General features: G+C 40.4%; 1 protein-coding gene across 1 annotated transcript; it reads left to right on the forward strand.

Moving 5' to 3' along the window:
* Nucleotides 1-1,252: 1,252 nt before the first annotated feature.
* LOC115307534 (sodium-coupled monocarboxylate transporter 2-like) lies at nucleotides 1,253-13,602 on the forward strand (the record flags this gene model as incomplete). Its single annotated transcript, XM_029960379.1, has 12 exons — nucleotides 1,253-1,870; nucleotides 3,865-3,930; nucleotides 4,613-4,664; nucleotides 5,951-6,018; nucleotides 7,048-7,202; nucleotides 8,322-8,462; nucleotides 9,720-9,849; nucleotides 10,185-10,273; nucleotides 11,137-11,249; nucleotides 12,317-12,384; nucleotides 12,745-12,831; nucleotides 13,456-13,602. Coding segments are annotated over exons 1-12 (1,473 nt in total), but the record flags the coding sequence as incomplete, so codon positions are not given.
* Nucleotides 13,603-13,606: the final 4 nt, after the last annotated feature.

Consider the following 13,606-nt stretch of genomic DNA (forward strand, 5'->3'; position numbering starts at 1 on the left):
CAGAAGAGAAATATTAACTAGTGAGGGCGTACGCTTGGACACAGTTGTATGAAAATTCTCAGAACACTACCTATACTGACTCACTCACACACTCCACAATAATGCAAAGTGATTCACTGGTGTCTCATCTGGTCCCTCCACGTAACAAACTGCAGGTTACAGCACATAAAACAGTGCTATGGCAACAGATGGAGCTTTAATCCGTGACCCGGCTTTCACAGGGGGCTGGGTCGCACATCACAAATGTGCACTTCATATTCTTAACTTCTGGGCACTCAAAGTGTTTCAGCTCTAGATGGAGCAGTGCCTTTTAAGAAGGACCTTTGCATGTTGGTTCAGGGTTTTTTGTTTGTTTGGCTTTCTTAGTTCACATTCAGCAGTAGAAAGAGGTCTTTCAACCTCCCCTTTTACACTCAGTCTCACCAAAATCGGCCACGAAAATTGCACAGCTACTCTCCTGTACATGTGGACAGAAGCCAATTCCAGCTGAGGGCTGTCCTGGAGTTTCTTTGGCTCTGCACTAAGCAATGAAGTTGCTGTGCACATACTCCCCTTTCTCCTGAGCAATGGATGGGAACAGTTGAGGTTTCAGGTCTGGACACACACTAATTTGCAAGGTACGACTGACACAGCAAAATCACCTGCATTTACTGGTGACTTAAGAAGGAGAAATGAGGATCCATCCCCAGCCAAGATAAGGCTGAAGAAAACGACTTCTGCTATTAAAAGCTCTCCCAGGGTACTTCATTTCTTTCTTGATTTTCTCCAAAACATGCCCTCTACCCTTCCTTCAGGGCTGCAACTACCACCCACTACCTCCTTGTAAAAGTTAATCCTTCAGGATGACAAGTCATTTCCTGCTTCTTTGGAAAAGGTATTGTTACAGCATTGATGGAGATAAAATGAATATTTATTTAAAACAAAACAAAAACATACAAGGAAAACCTAATTAATTGAATTCAACAAATTATGCCAAAGACATAGTTAAGAGAAGTGTTGTTGTTTAATCTGCTTTTCTTAGGTCCTCTTGTCTATAAGTATGCCCAAGGTGCAGGCGGACAGGTCTGTACCCTGAGCTTTCCTTCATTTTGCTCTCCTTTATTTATTTCTCTATTGTCTCACTTTATTATTTAAAAATGCTGAGAGGTTAGACAAGAGTCAGATCAAGTCAATGTGTCAGGCTAATGTTTAACCCTAAATTTATACCTCATAGATAAAAAGGGATTGTACTACAGATTTCACAGCTAGAGTCCCTCGCTTCAGCCTGCCTGGCAGAAGCACTAGTAGCTGTAGAGTCAAAGTGCATTCAGCACCTTCCTAACTCATCCTTAGCTACGTTTTTTTTCCCCTGCTTAGAACTGAACTGGATTAAAAAACACCTTCTGGTTGTTTATTATTTGTCATCGATGAGCTACAGATAAGCTTCAGCTTGGCTGTCAACAGAGTTAATCTGGTCAGAGCACCAGTCATAGTAAACCAGAATCCTCCATCAGAGAATTGTACAACTGGTGCAATGCCAAACTTTGAAGCTCCGGAAGTCAAAAAATTTGTGGCTTGGGACTATGTTGTTTTTGCCGCACTATTTTTGGTCAGCGCCAGCATTGGAGTCTTTTTTGCAGTTAAAGAGAGGAAAAAAAAAACTTCAAAGGAGTTTTTGGTGGGCGGTAAGCAGATGACATGTGGACCCATAGCTTTTTCTCTCACAACAAGCTTCATGTCAGCAGTAACAGTCCTGGGGACACCCTCCGAGGTTTATCGCTACGGGGCATCCTTTGTGCTGTTCTTTCTTTCATACGCGCTTGTCATCGTTTTTACTGCTGAGCTTTTTCTACCTGTCTTTTACAGATCTGGCATAACAAGCACTTATGAGGTAAGTGAAAGTCCTAAAATCAAGGCACTGTTCTAACGTAAGTCAGCATCATGCACGTATTTTTAGATAAAAATCTCTGACAGAAAACTTTCTGCGGTGTTTTACAGAACAATGGCATCGATATATCAATTATTTTTAGAAACTGGTTGCATTATCCAAACTATTTGTTTATGTTGCGTCGTTGAAAGCACAAAATAAGGGTCAGAGATCCTGTTATGCACATATAGCACAGACAGGGTATGGGTTTACACACCAGTACCAAATTAAATTATGGTTGGAAAATATTTCAGTGTATCCAAATGCTTGTGATGTTACAAATATTCCCCTCTGGTTTAGAGAGCAGGTATTAAAGACAGAGTTTAAGAGCAACATTCAACACTATCCAATTCAAACTTAGTCTAGATATGGCAATTTGATCCAATTTACTATAAAAGTGGACTATTGGATATCGAAAAATCTGAGATGGGAGGAAGAGAAAGAAGATGACAGGCCTGTTCCAGAAATAAAAAAGAAAGAAGAAAAAAAGACAGGGTTGGAAAACAAATTCTCTAGGAAACTAAATGAATGACTTATGAATTTTGTACAGTTTTTGCCTGGCATTCTTTCTGGAAGACATTATTTTCTTCACAATGCAGTTCAGCGGCAGCCCTTATCACCTGCACACCCACAGGGCAGCTACTGACCATTTGGGGTAGCCTCTTACTTACTTTAATCAACTGCTGCAAATTTAGTTGCTCTTGTTTGTGAGCAGTTTCAACTAAGCAAGAATTGGATGAAGAAAGTTGGGTTAGTTCACAATGAGCTTCCTGACAACAGAAAGGCTGCTCATGTTCTCTGAGCCCGAGCCCAAGGAAGGGCTTTGGTCAAGCAGATCTGCCTGGGTATTTGGAAATATTTTTAGGTTGGAAAAGAGTAAAATTGACCATTGCTGCAAGTGGTTGCATTTTCTGGGTGATTTTCATCCAAGATCAGAGAATTAATTACTTTTGTCATCTGAAACACCAAAGGTTGTAGTAAGAGAGACCCTTCAAGTATGCTGAAAAGATGATTTTGCTGGCTTCATGAATTATTTTTAGAAACAGGTCAAGTTACATAAACTAGCTATGTATTTGTATGGGAGACCATAGGGTTTATTATGCAAGAAGCACAAGACAAGCACAAACAAAATTAGTTAGAAAGAAGATGCTTTGGCAATAATGCATAGTGCATAGCCTAGAGACTTGTAAAAGAGAGAAGACTTGTACAGTCCATGCCAGGTATCTGCTGGGGATATGGGACTATGGCCCAAGGAGAAACCCAGCCCAGGGCAGGCTGCATGGAGGCTGTCACAGGGGCAGAGAGATTTTACAGAGACTCCACAGAGAGATTCCAGGTGGTGATTCAGGCTTAAAATCTGGGCTTTTGGGTCTAGACATCTGCTCACCTCTGCAGCTGTGTGGTACTTGGGAACACCTCTCTACATCCACCTGGAAGTCCATAAGATCCCCTCTCTTGTCTTTTCACATTGGTGATGTGCAGATTTGGCTTTAGGCTGAGGCAGAGCAAGTGAGAAAGCCAGCTTAGCTCATGCACTAGGAAACTCCACATTGCTGCTTCACCATCTGCTCCACCTCCACTTTTGCCAGTACTGGAGTCAAACCATGCTATTTTTGCTAGAGATGAGCTTAAGTTTCCTCACTGTATAGCTGGAACACACTTTCATTTGAAGTTTAAATTTCCCTCCTTTGTAGCCCTTGGGCTCTTCCAGTTATTCCTGATACAAAGAAGGTACTGCAACCCAGCTAGAACTTCAAGTACATGGTACAGATGAGAAGACTTCTTAAATGCAATTATCTCTATGTGTAAGGACAGTCCTCCTGCTCTCCTTATCACTCATAACAGCAGTGCCAGCTGCCAGTGATTTTACTTGCATGGCAAGGTGTTAGCTTGGGGCAAACAGCGTCTGTGTCACAGATGCCACATGTGCAATTTACTGAGATTACTCTTTTTCTTAGTATTTGGAGTTAAGATTTAACAAGATTGTCCGCCTTGCTGCAACGCTGATCTACATCCTGCAGACGGTAAGAAAACATTGACTCATTTTAATGCTAATTTCACTCAACATTGATTTTCACAGAGTAGTCTCAGAGGGCACATTTTTTAGAATGAGATGTTTTAATGACATTACTCTTTTTTTCTTAGTTTTTTTCACTTGGACTATGAATGCTAAAACGAAAGAATGGTTGTGTTGTGGAATATTGGGAGACATTTCTTTTTGCATGATTTCCATTTTATTAATTTCCAAACCTTCAGCAATAGATTTGAATGCTACTGAGCTTTATGTTTTGTTTCTCCATGAGTTCTGATAGAACTTACATGTGAAGGGCATTAAGTCAGTTACTTGAAAGGATTGAAGGCAAAAATTAAAATTTAATTTCTGAGATCCATGCAACTTATTTCTGCATCACTCTTCGTGTTTTCTGCAGATACTCTCTTCCTATTTGGTGACAATATTTTGTCATCTAGTCATCTTAGTAATAGGTGAAATAAGTAATACCAAGACAGGTAATTGTCCTTCCCTCAGAAAGGAATTAAACCAAAGATTTTTATTTTGTAAGGGCTGAAACAGAAAGACATATACAATACAGGCAGACCTAAAGAACATCCTAGATCCAGTGTTTTGCTCAGAGCCCCACTCTAAATAGAAGCCTTATCACTGAGCATTCAAATACATGACTTTTTATTGGACTTTTTCCCCTTCAGATCCTCTACACAGGAATAGTGGTCTATGCTCCATCACTGGCACTCAACCAAGGTGAGTTCCCATGCTGCACTACACTGCCACCCCAAATAACCACACCACAAGGCAATCAGAGTAAATGAAGTGAGGAAAACTGATAAATAACACAAAAACCCGACTCTCCCCAAAAGTTCTGTAAGCAGGTTTTGCCTCCACCCCACATCTCTGCCTTTCTGACCCCCCAGACCCCTCTCACACCCATACATTAGTAGGAGCCTCGCTGTTGCTGCTCTGCTGTCCTCTCCACTCAGTAACCACCTGAAGAGGTTCGCAGCAAACAGTTTCCCAACATCCTGACAAAGTTCACAGTACAAGCTGATGATCCAAGACCATACCCTGTACTTTGACTCCCCCCTTCGCTGTCTCCTGTGTTCTGATTTCCGTGGGAGTAACTCCTTTCCGTGTAGCCGGAGCTCAGTGCTGTGCTGCTTTCTGTCTGCAGACTTATTCAAATAATGTTTGCAAGCTAGGCATACAGTACCCATCACCACAGGTGGGATCAGTGATTTTACTGCCATAGGGCACAAGGAATCATCATGACCCAAACCCTGATTTCACCCAAACTGACTGGGAAGAGATTGTGAGGCTGCTTTCATTGTTCATCATCTGAGTCGCAGCCGGTTTGTCCAATCGCTCCTCTCATACAGCACCAAACTTCCTTCCTCTGGTGTGCAAAGGAATTCCATGTGAGAGTTCAAATTCATTATTATGCCATACTAACTTTGCTAATAAGAGAACCTTTAAAAATATATTTGCTCTCATAAACTGTGCCTTGTGGGAGAGATTTCAAGATCAGCCAACCCAAAATTTGTGTGTCTTGTGTAAAGGAACTTTATGAGGCAAAAGGAACAAAAAAATTCGTTTTACTGAAGCACATTTTAGCATCAAACTGTTCCTAGTTGCAGGGAATGGAATTTACTTAGGGGTTGGGTGTTTTTGTCTTAGGATTCTTTGGGATTCTCTGAACAACTTGGTTTCTCAGAAAAAGTTCCGGTCTAGGGAACAGAAGGGAAGCATTGCTTATAATGCTGTGTCCCATCAGAATGACACTTTTGCTTTATGCAAGTATTCTTCTTACATGTTACTTTTGCTTGAAAGTTAGTTAATTCCAATTTGAAAGAGGACAACAATGCATAACAGTATCCAGAAGTTCTAAGAAACTTGAACAATCCAGCAAAGCTCCTAGTAGACACAAAAGATTAAAATTAATAATTACTCCTATCCTTCTAAAGCTAAAGGATTACAGCTCTACTGTTTCTATTCAGATTTCTCTAATGATTTGGTTTTCTTTGGTTTTGCAGTCACTGGATTTGATCTCTGGGGCTCTGTAGCTGCAACAGGAATTGTCTGCACTTTCTATTGCACTCTGGTATGTAACAGGCCTTACTGAACAGCTGGAACACAAATGGTTAATTCAACCACCCTTTAAACATGACAGACTATGGCAGAAGGGTGTCTGCCACATACAGTCTGACTGAAGTTTAAAGTTGGAGAACACAGAGATAAATTTCTTCTACACTATGTGGTATAAATAAGTCTATTTGGAGAAAAAAAAAATCCTGTCTAATCCTCTGCTGTATGTTGCAAGGTTTAAACAAGACAGCTTGAGGCAGAGTCCAGATAAGGAGGCGATAACCTTCCCCTGTCATACTAAATCTTTTGATAAGACTTGATTCTTATCTTTTACAAGTTATAGGCTGAAAAACTCTGTAATGAAAAACGTGCCTCTGGTGTTACCCCAGATCAAGAACAGAGCAATAAAACCTAGGAAGGACAACCAACAGGTCATGGAAAGTATTGCTTCTGAGTGGAAGCAACATGAGACTCCAAATTCCAAAACAGATAAACATGGCAGTGAAGAAGCAGAGCCCTGGGGCTCAGGATACAACCTAGTTCCCGTTCTCATTACCACTAATGAATTTTTTCAATATTTAAGTCCACTCTTGTTGAAATCACTTATTATGTTGCAACAGTACATATTTGATCAAATATGAAAGTAGCTATGGAAGAAAGCTAAATGGCAAACTTTCTGGGGCTATTTTCCTGTGTGAGGCTAACTGTGCACCAGCGGGCTCTGAGAACACACAGAGTGAGACAGGATGCATGAACAGGCCAGAACTCCCCAATTTTTGCCCTGTGATACGTTCCTCAAATGCATATAAAGAAGGCATAAAAAAAGCATTTAACTGGAAGTCAGGTATTCTCATATAACTATTCAGGCTGTGGAATTTTCTGACCTGCAAAAATACAGCCTTCACAGGAGAATGCAAAGAGTCCTGATTTGCTGGGTGCTGTGCATACAGCTCGTGAGCTGTTGAAATAAGGAGTCTTTCTACATTTTGCAGTACTCAAGCAACAGGAAAGAAGATTGGGGGCATACAGTTTCTCTTCGTTTTAGGGAGGATTAAAAGCTGTTGTCTGGACAGATGCATTTCAAATGATTGTCATGGTGGCTGGCTTTCTGACGGTTTTGATTCGAGGAACTAGTCTGAATGGTGGATCAACCAAAGTCTGGGAAGATGCCCATGAAGGATCACGACTAAACATATTTGAGTAAGAAACAAGTGGTGCAATACTTCCCCTTTTTGAATATTTAATGTTTAGAAACCCTACCCTCACTAAGTCAAAAACATGGTGTAACTCTTGGGGATGGTCCTGTGCAGGGCTAAGGGTTGGACTCAATGATCCCTGTGGGTCCCTTGCAACTCAGCATATTCTGTGATTCTGTGATTCTGTGAACCTTGGTGATTCAGAGACATCCATTCCTCATTTCTTTAGCTCTTGGCAATGCAGTTGGCCCTCGGGAGAGCTTAACTCTTTCAAGAAATCAAAGTTCTGCTGAACTGAAGGGGAACTCTGCCATTTTTTTTTTTTTGTGTAGCTACAAATGAAGCCAAATTATTCCTTCCATCTGTATATATCTTTCATTTTCTTTCTTAAAATTAGTACTTTGCTTTACATGCACTCACCACAGCAGCTAGCAATGGTGCACTGGGATAGAAATCTGACCTTCTTTTGGCTGTTCAGGGCATTGACTAAAAAGTTCATTAATCAAGGCAAGTCACTGACAGAATCCAGCAGCAAGGTCAAATGTTATCTGCTGTACCTACCAAGATAAGGAGAACTGCAAAGATGACAGATTTAAGACAGAAAGATATGCTTGTACCAGTTAGATTTACTGAGTAATGGAATTTCATTGTACAAGAGATAACACTGCAGCTGAAGCAATTTCTGTAAGGGAATTTAAGTCATCATGATGTGTTATTAAGGGTTTGCTGGATTTTTTTAGAGTTTGCTAAGTGCCCTTGTTCCTAGCAGAGGACAGTGTTCCAGGCAGGATGGCTTGTAGGTCTGTTGCTTCAATATGATGCAGATCTGATATTTGGGCATAAGCAGCCTCATAAATGTGATTAATTTAATTAATTGGTCCTCTGACTGAATCTGAATAGTATTTGTTTATCCTGATGTGAAAAAAATGTGTTCCAATATAAAAGTAATAAAACTTCCAAACCTAAACACATCAAATGTTGTCTGTGCTGGAGGACAGTATTGCCAATGCAGAATTTCTGATTCAGATGGCAGGACATGCCAGATAATCGTGAAAAAAATCACCTACCTCTTGCTAATAAATGTTTAAATAAGCAAACTAAGTTGCTTCTTTCTTTCTTCTAGCTTCGATACTGATCCTTTGAGACGACATACCATCTGGACAATAGTTATTGGGGGAACATTTACGTGGCTGGGGATCTACGGAGTCAATCAGTCCACGATACAGAGATGCATCTCTTGCAAATCAGAAAAGCACGCTAAACTGTAAGCTGCCTGTCATTGACCTATTCCTGCCATCAAGCATACTGATGTGGAATTACACTAAGTTTGTCAGCTATGCTAAGTAAAAATTGGGATCCCATTAGGTGGTAGCAAGCTAATTTTGCTCTGACAGTCTTACTACCCCTTGCTCTAATTGACTTAAGTAAATGCAGAAAGAAAAAGAGATAGCTGTCTATCTGTTGCAGTTTATCAATTTGTGGTCAGCCAAATTAATCCCCGGAAGCAGAGTATGGCAAAGATGCCCACACAGAAATTGTGCTATCTACAGCTTAATTGTAAAAGTGTATTTATTGCAATTGTGTTAAAGTTGTATTAAAAGTGGTTATTGATTTTGTGGGGCGCTACAGCACAAGGTATTATCTAAATAAAATAAAATCAATAATTTATTAAAATTCTATGGCATAAAAATAATCAGAATCAACTTCAGCGGTAGCATGTTTTACTAAACAACCAGATTTGTTTCACACATCTAGCACTAATTGCTTGCACACATGCCTAATGCATAAAGGTTCTTACTTTTTTCCTTCTTCAAACAGTTAGCCTTTTTGCTGGCTGCAAACATACTAATTTTTCTTGAGGTTGTGTGTGTCCATATGAATTTATCCTGCAGAAAATTCATTGTCTGAAAAACATTTATAAGTCACACCAGTGAGAACATCACTAGTAAGAAGCTGGGAAAGTATTTTGGGTCCCAGGTCTGAACTGGCCTTAGCAAGAGACCTTGCATAAGGTGATGTTCAAACGCAGTGTGGGCTCTGTAAAATCTGGCAGCTCTCGGGACCTGCAGGCCTGCTGAACAGCAGCCACACAACTTTCCCAGCAGGGATGGTGAAAAACAACTGAGACTGTTACTTCACATGGTGAAACATGACAGAATCCATCCAAAAAAGTATTCTGTGTGCCTTAACGGGTGAACAGCAACAACAACTCCCAACAGGCAAAAATCTGCTCTTACAGGGGACAGGAGTGAAGACCCAGTGCTCAGTGCAGCCCATTCTGCATAGAGGATACTGGTCTCTTCCAGTTGTACAAAGTTACCTGGAAACATTATCCTTGCCCTATAGCATAATGATGCTGTAATTCTCCATGTTTTTTAAAACTCTTGCTTTGAATTATACAGCCAGCTTTGAATTAGATAACCGGCTGTAATTAAAGCATCTCCCTAAAAGGTTTGGAATAAATAACTTGTAACAGTTTTGCTGTTATTTTGCATTAAACAGTTTCTCTCCTTTGCTCTAGGGCACTCTACCTGAATTTATTGGGACTTTGGACAGTCCTAGCTTGTGCAGTATTCTGTGGATTGGTGATGTATTCTCATTACAAGAGTTGTGACCCTTGGACTGCTGATTTCATTTCAGCTCCTGATCAGGTACAGATGTCCATTACTATAATTAGGAGCTGCTTTGGGCCCAGATATAGCATATATCAGGACAGTTCAAATTTTGTGCAATGCTTTATGTCCTTTCAGCACTCAGGCTGGTTGCCAAATCAGGGCTACAATAATACCTATTCTGGCGCTTTTGCAGTGCTAATCCAAATGGGCATTTTTACCAAAAGACATCCCCTTTGCTCAAAATCTGACACCATGTTATTTGAGATAATGCCAGAATTTAGCAACATGCCCAGAAACAGCTACTTTTCTTCCATTACCCAGGAAAACCTTAATTAATTTCTTGTGTTGCTCTCGTGCTCCTTCTGCCCCAGCTCATGCCCTACTTTGTCATGGACATTTTTTCTTCGATGCCAGGAGTCCCGGGACTGTTTGTTGCCTGTGCATTCAGTGGAACACTAAGGTCTGTGAATTTGAAATGACATTTTAGCTGTGTAGGATGATTTCTAAGAAGAATGAGGTTAAAACATGAAACCCTAACAAAAAGCCCAGCTGTTTTTCTTAGAACATTCCAGGAAGCAGCACTAGTGCTTCACTGAATTACATTACATCCCTGGGGGTATTTGAAAAGGGGGGTATTTAAAAGACATGTAGACATTAGGGACATGGTTTGTGGTGGACTTGGCAGTGCTGGGTTAATGGTTGGACTCCATGATCTTAGAGATCTTTTCCAGCCTAAAAGATTCTGTGATTACATTTATGACACAGTCTAGCTCCACTTCGCCAGTATCTTTATATCCCAAATAGGTTTTAGAATAATATTATCAATGCAGACAAAATAAAACCGAGCTGCTCATGGTGAAATTGTCTTTACCTAAGCTAACTGCCACAATATCACAGTCAGGATATAAATCTTCTCAGCAAGTCTATCTGTGACTGTATTCACCAAATATGGGTTCATTCCCCTAGCTTAAAGCCAGGTCATTCATGAAGGACCAGGGTAGCACTAGTGGTAACTGCACATATTTCAGTTCATAAGAGAGTAAAGTTTTAATTCTGGAACATCTATATTTTGAAGGTCTTTAGAGATTTGTAAATAGGATGAGTTTCTGTCTCGTTCCATGCCAGCATGAAGCAGAGCTCTCCACAATTGCAGAGGTAAAAGAAACCTCCCCAGCTACAGCAGCACACATGAAAAACACCACAAAACATACAGTTCTTGAGGAGCATTAGTGCTGAACAAGAGGAAGCATTTCTTTATATATACAATTGGATTTCAGATTACACTGCTTTCTATTTACTTACCATCCTTCTCCCTTTCTACAGCACTGTAGCAGCCAGCATCAATGCTTTAGCAACTGTTACCTTTGAAGACTTGGTCAAGAAAGGTTTCCCAAACCTCTCTGAGAAGATGAGCACGTGGATCAGCAAAGGCTTATGTAGGTACCCTAGAGGGGTTCCATTTTTCAGCAGCAAAGGGCACTGTGTAAAGACATTCCCTCAGAAACACTTGTGCTTTGGTAACCTCCACAGGAATGCAACCCTTTAGAAACTCCCAAGGTGAATGTCAGCCTGATTCTTCAACAATATGAAGTACCAGCACTGTATGGTACTGGAACAAACATAGACTAGCATCAACAACTACTCAAAATCCTTGGAAAAGTTTGGTCTACTGAAAATTTTGGAAAACACTCTTTATGACACAGAAAGAATATCAATGTAGTTATTACCACATTAGTCTATAGTAGTATTGCATATTCTTTTAGAGCAATACAATAAGTAATTTCTATTCAAGCTTAGAGTTATTGCATAAGCAGGTTATTCAGCTGTTCAGAGAAAAAAATACGTACAAAAAATTTAAAAATCCCAGATCATCAACATAGCAAGCATCAAAGTGACTTGAATTTTTAGGATAGTTTTTAATATTATTGCATTCATATCGTAACCCTTTTATGAATACCATCATGTCATAAGCATTTTATTAATGTTCATAAACATCGCGGAAGGGCCAAGCCAATATCTTTTGTATCTCTGTAACTGTTTCTAGCCTTCTCCATTTCTGTTTTTCCACTTACTACTTAGTTTTTTTCACTCTGTACCTAGAATTTTTACCAAGGTGTGCTAGACCATTTTAGTTGGCTTTACTTGAGAGTTCTGCCTACCACAAAGTTAAAATTGGTGTCAAAGGAAGAAAACCATCATTTCTCAACTCATTACTAGATTATTTTAAAAGTGATATTTAAAGGCAATAGAAATATTTCTACATGAGGCATAACTCCCAAATTAATTTCATTGCCATTGCTCTGCTTTGTAAGAAAAATCAATCAGCCAAAAACCCAACAAGACTTCACACAAGACACTGCTGGGTGCTTAATGGTCCACTCTAAACATCAAACCCAAAGTGCAAATTCCCCCAGTGCTGCCTGGTCACCTCAGACACTACTGAATTAGAAACTGCCCCCACTATTGTCCAGCACTGAGAACCTCATTACCTGATCTTTTCCAGGTGTTTTATACGGCGTCCTGTGCACTTCCATGGCTGCAGCAGCGTCGCTGATGGGAGGAGTCGTGCAGGTATTTCTTGCTTCAGAAATGCAATGAACAGAACAGGAGTGAACAGAAATGCAGTGAACTGAACAAATAATGCTGCCAGCTCTGAGGGCTGCTACATTACCTAAACCGTTTCAGTGGACCCTCTGATAAGAGGAATAACTAGGAAAAAAAGAAAAAGATCATAAATCCCCTAACTCCTTCATTATTTAGTCACTGCTAGGAAATGCTACTGAGTGTGATTCTCTTTAACTGTGCCTTGAAATCACTGCTTATCCCTTCTCCCTCACCATTTTCCCACTCAAAATTACAGACAGAAATCAGAACTGTGCATGCTCCGCTCAGCTGCTGCCCTGAACTCCCCTCTCTTCTCTGCACCCACAGGCTTCCCTCTCCATCCACGGGATGTGTGGGGGGCCCATGCTGGGAATATTTACACTGGGAATCGTGTTTCCTTGTGCTAACTGGAAGGTAAGCTTAAAAAAATCCTGATCTAAAAGAAAATCTCTTGGTGTCGTTTGGTTAAAACTCCATCTTGAAAATTGTTTGGGTTTTTAATTTGGGCTGCTTTTCAGATTTAGAGCCTGAGGATCTAAGATCTGTTTAGTTGTGCCTTTTCCCTGTCTGAATTTATCTTTTTCAATTTAAGTCTACCCAGCTGTGGAATAATTGGTGATTAGATCCACATGAGGGTTTTTTTTTTATTATTATTTTTGGTTTTAAGTTTCACTAAGAAGAAAAAAATATTCAGCACTCCCCTCAGCCTTGGGACACAAAGAATTGTGTCAGTTGCTCTGCCTTTGCTATCTCACTCAAAACACAACACGAACTCATTCCATATTGCCCCATCAGCACTCCCATCACGGTTACCAGAAGTAAAACTAAAATCTGTATCACAGCTCTGATCACAGTTTTGCTTCAACTTTTATACCTAGAGGGCATTAAACCTCCACATTTTGTTCCTTGGTCAAGAGAACAGAATTTATTTACACTGACATAGATTAAACCACCATCACCTACTCCTGCCTAACTCACGTTCACAGAAAAGCACTTTTGGCGAATCACCTTTAACAGCATCTTTCTACACCTGCCCAGGGTGCTCTTGGAGGCCTCTTAGCTGGGATCACCTTGGCTTTTTGGGCTGGTACTGGCTCTTTCATTTACCCTGCCCCACCAACGAAGTCCATCCCTCTGCAACTGTCGACCCTCAACTGCACGCTGGCGAACGGCACCGCGGCGCTGACGA

This window comes from Manacus vitellinus, unplaced genomic scaffold, assembly GCF_001715985.3.
Source record: "Manacus vitellinus isolate BGI_N305 unplaced genomic scaffold, ASM171598v3 ctg7180002217302_pilon, whole genome shotgun sequence".
Classification (NCBI taxonomy): domain Eukaryota; kingdom Metazoa; phylum Chordata; class Aves; order Passeriformes; family Pipridae; genus Manacus; species Manacus vitellinus.